Source organism: Hipposideros armiger, unplaced genomic scaffold (assembly GCF_001890085.2).
Source record: "Hipposideros armiger isolate ML-2016 unplaced genomic scaffold, ASM189008v1 scaffold_30, whole genome shotgun sequence".
NCBI lineage: Eukaryota > Metazoa > Chordata > Mammalia > Chiroptera > Hipposideridae > Hipposideros > Hipposideros armiger.
In genome coordinates this window covers 3,455,274-3,472,607 of record NW_017731380.1, presented here as the reverse complement: position 1 = coordinate 3,472,607, position 17,334 = coordinate 3,455,274, and the positions used below count along the sequence as shown (strand labels likewise).

The 17,334-nt window shown below is 35.6% G+C and overlaps 1 protein-coding gene across 11 annotated transcripts in view; it reads left to right on the top strand.

The window, feature by feature from the left end:
* The window catches only part of PKP4 (plakophilin 4), a 228,135-nt gene that overhangs the window by 150,633 nt on the left and 60,168 nt on the right, over nt 1–17,334 (top strand). For 10 of the 11 annotated variants that reach the window (XM_019636845.1, XM_019636844.1, XM_019636843.1 and 7 more), the window contains one exon: nt 2,325–2,359. In XM_019636845.1, coding sequence (XP_019492390.1) covers nt 2,325–2,359 — 35 coding nt within the window. Of the gene's footprint in view, nt 1–2,324; nt 2,360–6,883; nt 6,944–17,334 lie in introns of those variants that run through there. The other variant, XM_019636851.1, reaches the window with a different exon arrangement.

Below are 17,334 nucleotides of genomic sequence, written 5' to 3'. Positions count from 1 at the left end.
TTTTGCTTAGTTTTAGTCCTAATATTAACTTATTTTCCTAATGATTTGTATCTTTTACCTAAAATAGAGTAGGGAAAAATAATATGAACTGAAGCATTCCTTTGCCTTCTCCTAGTAATGAATGCCTTATTGTATTTTGATGACCAAAGATGCCTTTTCAGCAGAGAAATACTTTGCCTGTTTGTTACATGATGAGGCCACTGGAATTTCCTAGCTAGAGTGGAGGAGAATAAGTTTACCTATTTAAGCAAAGTAATAACTGATAATTATATATACCTGATATTTCAGGACAATAAAGAACTCGTTATTACTTTTCACAATTTGTGTTGCAAGAGCAGTATATATTAAGCACCTGTTATGTGTGTGTTAGTCAATATGCTAGGTACTTGACATAAAGAGATGAGCAAAACAGGCAACCCTTGTGCAGTTTGAGCAATTAACATAAATTAGAGTCCATGGTCTATAATTTCAAGAATAAAGAATCGTATAAAGGTATTTCATTAAAGTTTAAGTTTCAAACTCCGAAGAAAGTAGACTTACATGATATTTCCAAGAAACTTGATGTATTAAACATTTCTGGATGATGGTTTGATTTATCATTTATTTTAGTATTGACAAAAATATATTTTGATAGGAACACAGTTTGATAAATAATATCAACTTCAGTGCTTAAGAAACTAATTTAGATGATAGAACTGAATAATAAAAACAGATGCAAGAGAAGCTGAAATGTAGTGTAGGGAACCACTTTTAGAGTCTTAAGAATGTGATAACCTACCCTCGGGAGCAAGACAAATGTGCCCTTATTGATATTTGACCAAATTTTCATCATTTTTCCATTCCCATCAGCCCCTTTGAAACAGTCAGGAGTGCATCAGATAAAGGGACATCACTGAAATGCTCGAGATTAGCATTAACTGATTGACTCCATTCTTGGGCAGCTTGCCCTCCTGCCTGCAGTTAATTCAGGGTCCTGGAAAGGGAACTGCTGTGCCTCTGATGAAGAAAAGGCAAATCACACGCAAAATTGAAATTCAGGGAGTTCTTAGTGAATGTAGAGTTTTTACCCAGCAAGAGTTTCATTAACCACTTAATGACGGGGAAACACCAAGGGGGTTAACAAGAGTTTGAAATCTTAGAGCTAGAGCACCAAAAGGATTGTCCCTTTCTTCTGTTCCAAGTCCTTTATTTTACAGTGTTTCCTTAAACATAAAGTCACATACCTTTTCCTTAAACTTCATAATAAACACTCCTAAAATACTTCAGTATACATTTTATTCTGATTTAACAAAAGAAAAAAAAAAGAAAGCACAAATGTTTAAAAAGAAAAAACCCTTTTAAATTGTACCCCACAGAAATAACTGCTTAGCACTTTGGTTTTTATTTTTCTAGACTGCTTTCTAGACATATCAAATGCGTGTATGTGTTTAATGCAAAAATGGAATCACAAGCTGTTCTACCGTGTAGCACGGTGATGAGAAGCCCCGACTGGAATCAGACCATCTTGGGTTTGAATCCAGCTCTTCCAGTTACTGACATAAGACTTTGGCCAATTTCTTTATCTGTAAAATAATGTACCTTTTTATAAGGTTGTGCAGAATAATGTAAAGGAGGTAATATATGTGGAGTACTTAACCAGGCATTGGGTAAATGCTTAATAATCCAGCCACACTGTCCCCTTCACACCATACTTTTCTGTTGATTTTAAGCGGGGAGGGGTTTCAGAAAGGCACAGATATGTTTTTAAATTGGTGCGCTCTATAAACCAAGAAAAGTATATAGCTAAAATTTTCCCCTGGCTTGGAAAACCTTATATTTTTGATATAAAGTTTTATGATATGATTTAAATTTTATAAGGTAACATTCAGTTCAAACTGACCCCATTAACTGTTGTGTCTATTGTACGTAGGGTTCCTTTGGAAAATAAGTAAAATGAATGAAGTTCTTAACAGATACGTTGTATTCTTTTTAATGTATATGTTGTTTCCATGTATATGGGATTTGCATATTATCACAAAAAGCAGCATAGTACAACATATAAGTACCATGAATATCATAAATAGTTGTGCTATTTTAGTTGTCTTAACCTAGGAGAATCTTATGTCACTTTATAATTTGCCTTAAGTAGAAATACAGTTTTGTCCCAAATTAATGTGGAAGTTTAAATAGTTAATTTAGAAGAGTAATTTTAAATTTTGTTTGAGGTTTTTATACTTTATATAATTAAATGTGAAAATTGAATGTTTATATACAAAACAAGTCCACAGTTAAATTTTTATGACAAAGAAAGTAAATGTTTGATTTTTTTTTTCCTTTTTCTCTAGCTCAACTGAAAAGTCATTTCCTTGGAGATCAACAGGTATGAGTTTTTAATCATATAAAGAAATCTTTTTTATGTTTTGCACACACACACAAAGTAGTCTCATAGCCTGCTTTCTGAATTTACTACCTCTTAGTGAAATAAGCCAAGCAAAGCCTTTAATAGTGACAATATTGAGTTATTTTGCTTTGAGGTAGAATATGCTTAATTTTTTAAATAGTCAAGTAGATATTTATATATCAACTGTAAAGAAAGTTAAAGCATTGGACATCAACATTTTTAATATCAACTCAATATCTGAAAACTTTCTTGTCTTTCATAAGGAAACACAGGGATGCCCTCACAAAGGTTATTGTATAATCTGGGAAGATTGGCTAATCATTTATATAAATCAGGGTCTTTCTCACTGTTTCTTATACTCAGAAGAGTTCCTTGAAATGTTCTTTTTTTTTTTTTTTAATGTATCCAGATGCAGAATATAGTAGCTTCTAATATAGTCTGGAAGCTTCTTTATCTTTTCTTCTTACCTTAATTTCACCTCATATGAAGGGTAAAATACATTAAGGTGAGTATCTGCCACTTTCACAAATATTTGATGTCTTCATATTCAGCCTTCACTCATGACATGTTTATGGAGCAGCCATGTCATGGACCCAGCGCTGTACACAGTGCAGGTCAGATAGTGATGGGCACTCACACACACACACACACACACACACGTCCTTCTCACTGCCTGTGGAGCTTTTAATGCAAAGGATGATGCCAACAATGTATAAATATGAGAATAGGCCTTAATATCTAAATACTTTGGCAGTTGTTTTGGTTTTTTAAAAAAATTTTATTGGAGAATTGGGGGAGGGGAAGAGCGTTAGGAATTGGGGGAGGGGAACAGAGAAGTTGCTGTTCTTTTGTTCTTCAGTCTAGTTGTGGAGGAAGTTGCTTCACTGGCCCACCTTGGTATTATCATTGCGCTCTTCCCGGGTGAGGCAGATCGGTCGCCGGCCATTGGACAGCCGCTCACGGTGGCTCATGGCCGCTCATGCTGGCTGTCAGCCACTCACGGTAGCTTACGGGAGCCCACTGCAGCCTATGCTGTTGCTGGCGACTCACGGCAGCCCAGCTCCAGGTTAAGCAGTTGTTCACCATCTTAGCTGTAGAGGGCAAAGTGTCACTGGCCCTCATGTGGGATCCGAGCCTGCAGACCTGCTGCTCAGAGCTCACACTCCCAAGCCAACTCTTAGCCAGTGAGCCACTCGGCTGGCCCACTTTGGCAGTTTTTAAATGAGGCTTGAATTGAGTAAAACTCAGATCACCAAATGCCTAGCATCTGAGTTCACCTGAATTTAGTACCAGAGTCTTGTGTTATTTATAGTGCTTACAAGGCACTCTGCTGCTTTCTAGAGAAGTTACACCCAAGAGCTGTGGTGTTTATTTAAATCATAGGCTAGGCTGAGACATGTGGAAGGCTACTTACCAGTGAGACTTACAGACTGCAGTTGAATACAAGGAAAGGCATGCCATGAAATAATATGTGGTTAACTGCCAAATAAGCCTTATGTGGGAAATTGTTATAAATATCCCACCTGCTTCTGAGGTAGCTGCCCAGGGAAGGTAGACCTGGATGGAGCCTAGCGCCTGACGGGTAGCCAGGCTGTGGGGAGAGTGCTGTCATTGGGCTGCAGAGGAGACAACAGAAATGCTACATGGGAACATTTAAAACTAGTTTGCGAGATGGTAAGATGTGCAGAGGCTACACAGCCACATTGGGTCAAATTACAGAAATCTGCAATAATCAGGGACTTTGAACTCTTCCTGCAGACCTTGGGGAGCCACTGAAAATCCTTTGAGCAAAAAGTCACCTGATTTCAACGTTCCTCAGAAGAAATAGCAGGGCTATGAACTGTTAGAAAGTGATTTGAAAATTTCAGTTTAAAGGACAATACTAAGCACACAGTAGTGCATTTGGTACTTGGCCATGACAAAAATTTACCATTTAATATAGCATTCTTCTGTAAGTTAATCTTTACTACTGCATCTTTAATTCTTGAGAGCCTTTAACAGTTGTCTAACACATGGTTGTCAGATTTAAAACAAATATCCTTGCCCTCTTAAGTGCTTTACATCTAGTGGAGGTATATAACTCCAATACACTTAAAATTTGGGGGGAAATCCTATAAAGGAAAATTATAAGTATATACCATATTTTACACATATCTCTATTTTCGGACATTCAGAGTGTTTGTAATTTTTCATTCTCATAACATTGTGGTAAATATCCCTGTATATAAAATTATATCTGCACCTTTCATTTACCATAAGCTAGCTAGATTTTTAAGAAGAAAACTATTTAAAATATATGAAAATTTTTTAAGGCTCATGATATGTGCAACCAAGTTGCTTTCCTGAAAAGATTGTGTTTATTTTCCTTCCTCCTTTTACAAAAGTATGAGGTTTATCCTCTCATATGCCATCATTAGTGTCATCATTTATATGTCTAACTATCTACAAAATATTAAAATATCTTCCATATTGCCCCTTTCTATTGGAGGGTTAATGTTTCATAGGTGAGAGTTCTTTGTATTCCAAGAATAATAGCTGTATCATTCAGTATCCTGTCGGGAAAACTGAGCCCATGCCAGGTACTTCAATATGAGGGATTTGATACAAGAAGTTAAAGTGTGATTTGAAAGGATTGAGAGAAATAAACAGCATGATGAAACACGTGGGATTAACCATACCGTGCAGCTACTATCATTTCTAGGATTGCAGGGACAAACGGCTAGGTGTTTTTGTCACCAAACTGGGGCAATGGTGGCAGGTGGACCAGGGGGAGTTTTCAGTATTAGCTGGAACCACCAAGGCGGTACAGCCATTTCAGGAATGCTGCATAAGGGAGAGCTGGAGAAACATCCTAAGTAGGCAATCGTAGTAGATTTTTAACTGCCAAAAGCTCGGGAGGCACAGTGTAAAGTTGTATTGATTTACATATAGAGAGAATGGTCTTAGATTATGAAGACACGTGATAGGGAATGAAAGAACCTGGGCACTTGGCATCCTTTGTGCCTCCTCTCCCTTCTAGTACAGTTACTCCGCTTCTGTCATTTTGCCACCACCTCTTCAAATTACTAATGCATTAAATATAGATAGATAGATAGATAGATAGATAGATAGATAGATAGATAGATAGATAGATAGATAGGGATAGATAGGGATAGATAGATATAATAGCTTCCCAAATACTTTTGTGTTAGGGAAATACAACTCCAGTAATTCATGTATCCTCACCACAGGTACGTTCATAATTCACACCTAATAACTGCTTCACCACTTCCTTTTGTCAGAGTATACTCTTGCCCAAACTTGTATTTAAGCATGGGAAGTATTACATTTACTTATCCTGTTTTCTTTTGTGGGGACGGGGAAGTGTATCAAACACAGTAATCATAACTGATGCTTATTCCACTTTATATTTTTTAACTATTACTGGCTACTTCTTATTGTTATTATTTGTTATTATTGTTATTTGTGTGTTTATAAATTTGACTACTTTTCAGCCATACTTAGGACATTTAAGTTTTAACCCTGTCAATAAGCTATAATGGTAAGGGTGGAAAATTGAAATTTGTATGAATAAAACAGTAAAATCTGATTTGTTTCATATTTCTTTTTCTAAGTAGTTATAGATGTCCTTTAGAAGGTTGCTTGTAAGTAAATAATGGGGTAAAATGACAGTTTTGCTGCCACTTTTCTTGTAGTTTAACTGTTGTGTTCTCATTACCACTTTGCATGCAGAGGTACTGAATGTAATATGAAAATCATCTCATTTTTAGAATTTGGCAATCCTACCCAGAATGAGGCGGGGTGGCATAAATATACCAAAAAAAAAAACAACAACAAACAAAACCAAACCACAAAACTGTATTTTTTAAAAGGTCATCAGTCTACTTTGTCTTAGACTGGGTCTTGACAAAAGCATCTTGATTCAATTTTCTTGGTTTCTTAAATAAGATTACACAAAATAATTTAGGATTGAAGGTCGATTATTGTTTCTTATTTTTAATATTTTCTACATTTACTTGCAAACAATTTCTCTATCTTTTTTATTACTAATTCAACTTGAAAAGCTTAGCACTTGAAAAGCTTTTCAGCAATCAGGTGAATTGTTAGCAGGGTGGTGGTTTGATCACTACCTGGGAAAGCTCCCTGCCTACTTAGGTGTTTTCAGGGTGTTATATTCTGTTGAAATGCCAAAAACTGAGACCAGCTGCTAAATTTTGTTTTTAAATAGCTAACTTCCTGCAGAGTCATTTTCTAAGGAAGAGCTCAGATGCCCTAGGCAGAAGAGATTTTCATTTCTTTCTGATTCAGTTCAGGAAAATCAGCTTGGCTGGTTGACTGGTTGGCTGGTTTGGTTAGTTGGTTTTTAAACTGTATTAGGGATAGTAATACAGTAATGTTTAAAAGTAAAAAGCTAAACCTTTCTAAGTTTGGATGCTCAAAGAAATAAATTCACAAAGCATGGAGAAGAACCATCCATTTCACACAGCACTTTTGTTTTCCCAGGCTCATTGGGAAGGAGCCTTGAGGAGACGCTTGCCTGGAAGTAATAGTTTTATGATGCATGTATGCTCTGTTGTTACTTGCCCATCCTGTGGCTCTGTGGCACGCGCTCTCTCCTTCTCTCTCTCTCTCTCTCTCTCTCTCTCTCTCTCTCTCTCTCTCCATCCTTTTTTCTTTTATGAAGAGGAGAGATTATCTTTTTCTGATTTGGTTTTGTCTTTTCCTTAGCCTTACATTTTTTTATGACCTTTCATTTTTGTGATTTTTATGTATATTCTGCTAAAAAGGGGTGAAGAAGGAATGTTGCCTTAGTGTTCCTTCCCTTTTCTGCTTTTGTTAGTGTGCCATTTGTAAAATCTCTTATGTTCCACCAAAGTTTGAGGTAGCTTTTAAGAGCACTTATAATAGAAAAATAAGCGCCAGAATCACAGAAAATATATATTAGAATAATAGGTTCTGAGGAAAATGAGAATGCAAATATATGCACATGTAATTATAGGTCTCCATGATGGGAAATATTATGCAGAATATCTTTTAAAGAAAAAATCTTGGACATACCTCTCAAGAATTCAGTCATAAAAATAACCATACACAGTATATGCTACGGACCAGAAAGAAGCTTTTGGAGCCACAAATTGAGTCCTTTTGTCAAAATCGTCATCAGTTGTTGCTTAAATCCTCCAGTCACATCCTGTAAAGTGAATTTTGCCACAAATCACAACTTCACAGTTTTTCTGTTCCGGGGGGAGAAAAAATTTACTAAAGTCTAGGCAGTTGCCAGCTTTCGTGCTTAAGTGTAAAATGAGGGGAGGGGAGCAGCATCCCTCGTCTCCCCTCGTCTCCCCTCCCCCTCCTTCCTGGTAGACCAGGAGAAGCAGCTGCAGAGCTGGAGCTGGAGCGCAGTCTGTTCCCACCAGGCCAGAGTTGCACTCACTTTCACCTGAAGAAAGTGTTCCAGAAATAGTGGCAGGAGCAGAAATTAATGTACCTAAGCAAGTGACTGGGAATTACTACTGATGGGTGAGGAATTAAAGAGACCTAAAGATGGGAATCTCTAGTAAAGCAACGGGTTAGCAGAGGACACAGGTGCGTATAAACGGGGAGATTTCTGGATGACCCAGAGGCATTAAAGGATTCCTAGACTTGGTTGGGGCTTTTACAATAAGCAATGAGGAGGAGGAAAAGTTTTTAAAAATTCCATGCTGTTAGGATATTTGATGTTTGACGGTAAATATGAAAGAGAAGGAAAAAGATTATAGTAAAATAGACATTCTAACCTGATAAGATTATTTTACTTCACAGTGCCATATTCGTTTATTGTGGAATATGTATTGGAGTGCCATAATTGTAGCGTACTGTCCATTTAACTCATGTTTGTGTGGTGTATACTGTAGTAAATATATACTAGTACTATATTTAAGACTTCATAAGGATTAGGTTCTGCATTCTGTTTATATGTTTAAATGTTGTTTCTAAAATGTGTGGATACAAGATTCTTCCACTGGGATGGGTTTAAAAAAAACAAGATAAATGATAAATGGGAGACTAGCCCTAAGTCATTTTATTTTTCTTTTTTCCTCCATCTGGAACAAGTAATTTACAATACAAAAAAAATCATCAGCATATTGTAAGACTCCATCTTAAATGGGAACACTTTATGCCTCAGTAGAAATGTACTGAATTTATAAAGGAGATACGGTAGGAAGTTGTATATGTTTATAAATAGACTATTAAATTATCAGTCATGTATAAAGGACTATTATTTTATTGAGGGTTTTGGATGTTATGATTTATTATGGTTCAAACTGTGCACATGCCAAAATTTTATCATATATTCCTTCCTGTTTCTCTTCTAAATACCAGGAGGAATACAAATTTCTGTTAAAGCCAGACTTAGAGTCCACATTTTCCTCCCTTATATTTTAGGCCTTTTTTAGCTACATGGTCATGATAGTCTTCTTACTACAATTGCAGGCTGTAGCTCACCCTATAAAGTTCTCAACTTTTTAACATGTCTTTGCATGTTAGAAGTAAGGAATACTTCTTATTAAAAAAAAATAAGTCTAGAAGAATTTGGAGTAAAAGGTGAAATTTTCCTTCATTCCCACATCTTCCCATACCATGGCCATTGCCCCACACACCTACACACACACACACACACACACACACACACACACACACACACATATACACATAAACATACACACACTCACACACACACACATACATACACACACTCACACACACACACACACACACCCCTGTGTATAGAAGAAAATCTGAAATAAAACACACCAAACTAGAGTGTGGGGGTGGGGGTATAAATATCTACACACAAATGGGTTTGTTTCGTTTTATTTTAATACAATAAGGATATTATTATACATTGTTTTATGACTTAGTGTTTTTTCCTTAACAACATAGTAAAACCGTGCATTTAGTTTATATATAGTCAGCATATAAAAACCTGCCTCCTTTTTAACAACTGAGTATCTTTTGTTTAGAAAACTTATGTAGCCAGTCCATTATCAGGGAACATTTTGTTTTCCAGTTTCCACTTTGACAGACAATAGTAAAAATTTTATTTGCACTTCTGCCTGAGCGTCTCTGTTGATTACATTTTTTTAAGTGGAACTGCCTGGATAAGGAAGAATGTGTACATTTTTAATTGGCAAATAGTGTCAAATTACTCACCAAAAATGCATAACGATGTAGGGTGGGGGACTTTTCCTCCACCCTCTTAGGTTATGTAACTGGGGTCTGAGTTTAACTGACAATAGACAGATTAATAGAAGAAAAAAGTCTAAGTTATTGATATGCACGTGGTGCTCACAAAAGAAGTAACTTTCTGAATGGCTAAAGGTAGGGGCCCTGTAATAAGGGAGTGGGAGGGGAAGAAATAGCCTCTATGGGAAGAACAAATGGGTTCCTAGGGAACAAACAGGAGATAAGGAAGTTTGTTTATGTTTTATTCTTCTTGCCGTGTAAAACTCCCCCAGAGGGTATCCATGGCAGCCGCAATCCCAGAAGTTTCACTTTTAGTGAAATAAGGGAAGTGCCAGGAAGACTTCTTTGCTCTCTGCATCTGTTGAATCTCAAATGTTTTTAGTTTGAAATAATCTTCATGCCAACTCTCTCAGGATCCAAATGGGTCCCCACAAATATGTATTCCTGTCTATACCTATCTATGCTTCCGATGTTACCAAAGTATAGGAGTGTAAATCTTCATGAATGATTTAAATTTTAAGAAAGTATTAGGCTTAAAGAAAACCATTTGTTTCAAATTTTCTTATAGCATAGCTTTATGGACAGATTAAATGGTAAAGTCATTTAAAGAAATAATTGTTAAGTATCCATTAAATCAGAACATTGCATGTAGACTTCAGTGCTACGAGTGATCATTCTATTATTTGATTAGTTCTTATGGAAATTAGAAATCAACCTGATCTTGGAATTGAATAAAATTATCATGTTTCTTGTAGTTTTGGCCTTTTTCTCTTTTTCTCTGGCTCAAAATGATCAGACACATTTTTTTGTCAGCAAATATGCAACAACCACTTCCAAAAAAGCAAAAAATAAACTTTATGTCACCATTGAAAGTAATTCAAGATACAAACATCTCCCTCCAGAGGTTCCCAAACTTTGCTGCAATTTAGAATCGCCTGTGGAGCTGTTAAAATCTTGATGCCCAGAACTCCACCTACACAATTAAATCCCAAAGTCTGGCACCCAAACTAGACATCAGTAGTCTTTAAAGATCCCTAGGTGATTCCATTCTGCATTTTGAACGCCACTGCTTTACTCATAATTAAAATAATTGAATTACTGGTAATTAAAGAGAAGAATAAACGTTTATCCTGCCTGTCCTGTACAGATTGTATTTCAGAAAAACCAAATAATCCTAGCTATTACTAGCTATCTCAAGATTTCTAAAACATGCCAAAAGAATTCCTGCTGACAAATGTAGAAATAACAATAAAATTAGAAAAATCACCAATTTGCATCCCCTAATGAAATAATTGATTCAGTCAAAGATTGTCAATGTATGCAAAAACTTCTAAATTCTCACCCCTAGTTGCACATTAGAATCACCTTGGGAGTTTTTAAAAATTCTAATGTTCAGATCATAACTTAGGTTGATTGAATTGGAACCTCTTGGCATGGGACTGCACTCCCACCTGAGGTGACTGCAGCTTGCAACCATTGCTTTAGGGAAAAAGTTGATGGCGAACTTAAAAGTAGAAAGATAGGGCTGCCACCACTTGAATTGGCTGTTGGATCTTAGCAAATATAAAAGTTATGATCTGACATGACGTCAAGCACACAGTACCATCCGTAAAGTATTCTAACCACAAAAGTTTGGCCTGAAAGCTTTCAGCTCTAACTTTCTGCTTACAAGAAATATTAAGTTTAGAGGATATATAAATGCCACCATGAGAAACCCATCACACAAATTCACAATGTGGAACATCCTGTGAGTTTATTATTATGGTTCCCTCAGTGAGCCAAGAAAATGAAAATGAAGGAATGGGAGCTTCTTTTTAGATTTAAGGGACTTAAGTAATAATCACTTTCAAACACAATCATTGAACCTCATTTCAGCCTAACTATACAAGCCAACTAAAGACAGACATTTCTGAGACATCAGGAAAATCTGAATATGGACTCATTATATAGCATTATGGAATAGCTGTAGTTTTGTGAAGTCCTCATTTTATAGAACTACATATGGAAGTATTTAGAGTTGAAATGATCTGATGTAATGGACCTGTTTCAAAATTCTTCAACAAGAGAAAAAGAGATAAATGGAGCATAAAAAGTGTTGCATAATGTTGTAATAATTAAATCGGGGGGAGTTAATTTTTTCTCTCTGCTGTCATATGTTTGAAAACTTTAATTTTAAAGAAGTTTAAATACAAATTCTTTAAACAAAGGGTTCAAAATATTGGGGTTAGAATAGTACATCAGAGTGACATGTGTTAAAGCCAGCTGACTGTACTCTGAAGTTCAACCCTGACATAAAATGAGACCAGCTAGTGGATGTTATTTAATTTGTGTTTCCACATAGTTGGGGTTTTGTTGAATGAATCCTTACAAAGCAAAATTAGCATCAGCCTTTCTGGTAGTTTAGAACTCTACATTTATCACTATGTTTGTGCTTCGGTGGCAGCCATCAAATAAGAATATTACCATTTTGCTTTAGCAAACATGTATATGAATGTTCCTAAGCCATTTACATATGATATATCCACACATCCCCAAAAAGATTAAATAAGTTAATACTTTGTATAAAAATCAAATATCCAATCTTAGCCTTTAACGTTTTATGTTTAATACAAACATGTCAACTAAATATCTAAGTAAATATTTAAATTTTCTCGTGCCTTTAGTGATATGTGAAGAAATATTCTATTACCTATCTAAACTAAATTAAAAATTGTCAAGAAGCTCCCCTTTTTCCATTACCACCTTCTCAACACACAGAGCCACACTTCCTCAGTTTACAGTGATTACTTTGGGAGTCATCAGAAAAGCTACCTTTCGTTCTTATACTAAAGTTAGTCTGCATTTAGCTTTATCTCGATAACCTTTACCAAAGAAGATAATCCAGTAGAAAAGGATAGAGAAACCTAGTTTCAGAAGAACCATTCATTTCTTTTGACGATGAATATGTATGAGGTTTTTTTTTAAGTTTTGTTTTGTTTTACTTTTTAACACAAGTACTGTCTCGTATCTCCCACTATCAGATATTCCCATTTCTATAGTTGGTAGCATATTTTTCCTAAAAGGAATAAAATGTGTCTTTGAAAAAAGGAAATTTTCGAGTGATTTTTGAGCACTTGTTTTCCATAGACCACCAACTTTTCACATCACAGCGAATCCCTTATTATTTTTTCATTGTCTCTGTAGGACGCGAGAGCCCCATGGCCTTTTATGAATACCTATCTAGTAAACTCAGTGTTGGATACTTTGCATGTGTGATCCATTTCTTTTCATTTTTATATTTTTGAACTTATGTTTTTTTAGTTTTCCTCTTACAGATATAGAGTATAAATTTTATAGTAAGTGTGATACCTGTATTTTAATTAGTACCCAGACTAAAAATACTTAATAAAAACTCATCTTAATATAACTATTTATGAAACTTCCTATTTTTTCTAAAACTTATTTTCAACTGTTTTATATTTCTTAACAGAATTCAGGAATTTTAAAATTATTTGTGACCATGAAGTCTCTCTGGTGACATGCAAAACTAAAATACTTTTCAGATTTTCGTTGTTAGAAATCAAATAAAACATTTTATGTCCGTTTTTACAGATAAAAAGTTTGCTTAAACTATGAAATGAGTCCAGATAGATGAGCTTTTTACAGTGGATTTCAAGGCAGATTAGCTGATGGTGTAGAGCAAGGCTTAAAGTGAACTGGAAGGTACTTCATTAATGATTTCTATTTTCCAAGGCTTCACACAACATTTTCTCAAACAGTAAAATTTTAGAGCCAATGTCTTAATATTTAAAAGACAGTATATGCATGTGTAAAACCCAGGAACCTAGATAAACTCAAGAGAACCAGACTAGGAATACTTTCAGAAAACGTGGTCTTCTGCCTGTCTCATAAGTCTTCACTTCCATTAAAACCCAGCTTGTAAAGGATATCACATGTATATAGTAGTTTATATTTGAGTTAACAAACTCCAAGTATTTGTAATATTCTTAAAATATCAGTCATGCATCCATCTGTATCTTTTATGGACCAAAGAATGCTCTTACGCTTTATGTTTCCATCATCCTATTTACATTTTCACTCTAAAGCAGTATGTCCCAATGATATCATTCCCTCCAATAATAAGATTACCTGCAGTAGGAATGAGTCTTGTACATCAAAGAAGTTACTGAACAGAAGCTTTTTTCAGGACCATCTTCTAGGTCCCCTTCTAGAATTTGGTTGAGAGCTTTACTTCTTCACCGTAGAAGGCATTGGAATGTGTCTGCAGCTCTGTGGAGAGCACACTTCTTCCTGAGCCTGTCGTCCTATAGGAAGTGAGAGTTCCATGGCCAAACAGGAAGTTAGTTGAGTCCCCATAAGACAAAAATTTTGCTCACGTTTTCCCCAGTGTGTTATCTGTCTGAGTATGATAGCCTAAATTCGACTCATAAGCCAGAGTTGGAAGAAATGTGACATATTTAATTCCCTTAACTATCAAGAAGAGTATCATCTGCCTTAATAATTGTGTGCTATTGCCATCCCAAAAATCCTTCCAAAACTAACACTCCACTATCTTTTATGTAAAGGCAAACCCCTAAACACCATAGCAACTCAGGACAGGCACAAACAAGGAAAATCTCACATAAGGTCACAGTGTGCCAGACTGAGAGACTATTTACAGGGTTGTTATACTAAAAATCTCCTTAGTGGTCGCTGGGTTCCTGTTTCCATGTGATTCTATCCACAATACAGACCGCCATCATTTTATATAGCATTAACAGTAAAACACATATAGATTAACAAAGCAGAGGTATTTTAATAATTTCAAGCTCTTTAGAGAGAATCTTTAGACGTTTTACTGAGCATATTTTTATGCACACTGACATGTATTTGGGAGGCACATCACAGAAAAGATAAAATAATTTACTTTGTATTTCATCTTTTACTATAAGCTTAATGGGGTAGATGATATACCAAACTTTCATGACCCTACAGCATTATTATTGTCCCCTACCAACTAATTTTTTTTAGCTGCAAAATCTACTTTTTCTAATTAATTTAATTGCCTTTTTTTTTTTTTGTAATGTTGGGGCAGTCAAATGAAATGTAGCAAGCAAAAAGGACCATGCTTCCAATAATCTTCCAATCTTAAACACAGATGGAGACTGTTTCATTCTACCTTGAAGTTTGTTCAAGTTCTATATTTTTAGACATGCATTTTCTTGGAAGATACTAATTTGATGTTTGAAAATGCCCTATAGTATAATTCTGGTGTCCCAGAAAACATGTTTGTGATTTTTTTAAAAAGCAACACATGTTCTTCAGTACACAGATTAAAGAAGTAGCATTCACATTCTGTTTGTCATTTTTACTCAAAAATGTCTCTTGATTTAATGTTCTGGTCGTGCTATATTATAAGATGCAAACTATTTAATTATAGTTTACAGCACTGGTAGTGAAGTGATTAACCCCATCCTATCTGGTCTCTCTGGTAAATTTGACTAGTGTCTTCTTCCATGCCTTACAGCAGATGTTTTTAAAAGACATTCAATTTAAAGTAAGAGTGCATGAATAACGCATCATTAATAATTGTTAATCCTACCATACTACAACAAGGAACACTATTCAGTAATTAGTATGTGGGTCTTCTGTTTATCTGAGGTATGGTGACTGTGTGTACAACATTTATGGGTGTGTATAGAATTTGTGAATATAAGTTTTCAAAGAAACAACAAATAATAGTAAAACTATTTTGAAAGCAATTTAACATACTTTTAATGATGCAGAAGAGACGTCAGTATCTTTTTGCCTTTATCGGTACGCATTGTGGTTGGGTTCCACTATCAAAGTAGTAAAATGACTGAAGACCTTATTCATAGTACAGAATTCGGTTTTATATATAATTCATATTAAATAAATCTCATATCTTTTTAAAACTTTAACTTTTATATTTACTCATAGATAAATCACAAAATCTACAGCCTGTTCTCTAAACCAGGATCTTCAAATGGGATTTGGGGACATAGGAATTAAGTATTTTTGTGTCCTCATTAATTATCTCAATGTCCTTTTCTATGTTCTGCTTTCTGAGGTATTGCATTTAAAATTATAAGAAGCAGGTACTATCATTTAGAGGGTACTTGGTTATATTACTTTGGGGGTAATTTTGTGTTTCTTGTGATGCTAATTCTGTTAAGTTTTATTACCAGGGTGACCAGTATAGATAGAATCATGTGTCACAATTTATGCTTGCTCTGTTTACAGTTATTTTAAATAGCTTCTCTTAAAGGAGAGTTTAAGTGAGCACAATTGCCTGTCACATGATTTGTAAGAAAATGTTCCATTGGGTGAAGAGACACAGTTGATGAGGTACAGATTTTTAGGGTGTCTCTTTCTCTTTTTCTATTCAATTAATATCTCCTAATAGTTTTAAAAAAGAAAAATATGGAGGCATCTAATAGTTTTTGGTTTCCATGGTGATAATTTTTCAGACCTTGACACTGCATGCCACCTAGTGTCTCCAGGCCAAAAGCTTTGATGTATTGGTGTCCTAGGTTTTATTTTGTACTAAAGCAGAAGCTAAGAGCGAAGTTGACATCTTTTTTCTTTAAAAAAAAAATAAGGTACATTTTTCCACATATGAGAAGTCTTAAAGCTACCGCAGTGGTACTCCCTTTACCTATAGTGTGTTGCCGTTTTCTATTTGATTTTCCAGTATTTCGTTCCTGGATGAAACAAAGATGAACTGCTATGTGGCTCTGATTACAGGCCATCTCTTATATAACTATTCCCAGGCACTTCATTTCCCTGTAACAGTCTTCCAGCATAGCAAACTATGTATTTTACTTTATCCTTAATAAAACTCCAAGAATTGCTGTGTAAGAATGTTTAGAACTCTGGAAATTCATGACAGAAGACTTATAAGTGAAGCAGATCACTCTGGTGTTATCAGCTTGATATAGACTTAGATCATGTGTCAGCATGTACCAGGAAAACCATAGACAATCTGTACTCTTTATTGAAATTTCAGACTTAGGAATTCAGAACTGTGACAGAACTCTACCATCTAGAAATATATTGTCAAATGATAAGTCAGGAGACAGGTAGACAGGTCATTAAAACCTATATTAAGAATGTTAGTGAGTCTTTCTAGAGGCTACGAAACAGAACCTTAGATTGAATTTGACATCAAGTTAAAGGGTTAGGATATAGTGGGTTTTCCCAGTTCTCCCATGAACCTGTATTCACTTTCCAAACTAGATTGATCAGCACAGCCTGAAAGTTGGACTTCCCGTCATGTAGACATACTTATTGAGCACAATAAAGGAAAGCCACAGCACAATGCTGACATGAATCAGCACTCAATAAAGAGAAGCTGCTATTCTCACTGGGAATTTGTTTGTTCAGCAAAGATTTACTGGGCACCTGCTGAGTGCCATGCATCTACTCTGGGCACTGAGGAAGCGACAATAAACAAAGCAGACAGTCCCTCTATGCACTGAGCTTATAGTCTAGTGGAGGGAGAGAGTTACAAGTGCTATAAAGAAGGGACAAGCGGGCCTTCTGGGATGAGAGGATACTGCTTAGATCTTACTGCCTTTGGGAAACTTTTCCTAAGCTCCTTTCCCCCAGATGCTGTCATTCATTCATTCATACCTCTCTCTCCCTGTGTGTGTGTGTGTGTCTGTGTCTCTCTCTCTCTCTCTCTCTCTCTCTCTCTCTCTCTCTCTCTCTCTCTCTCTCTCTCT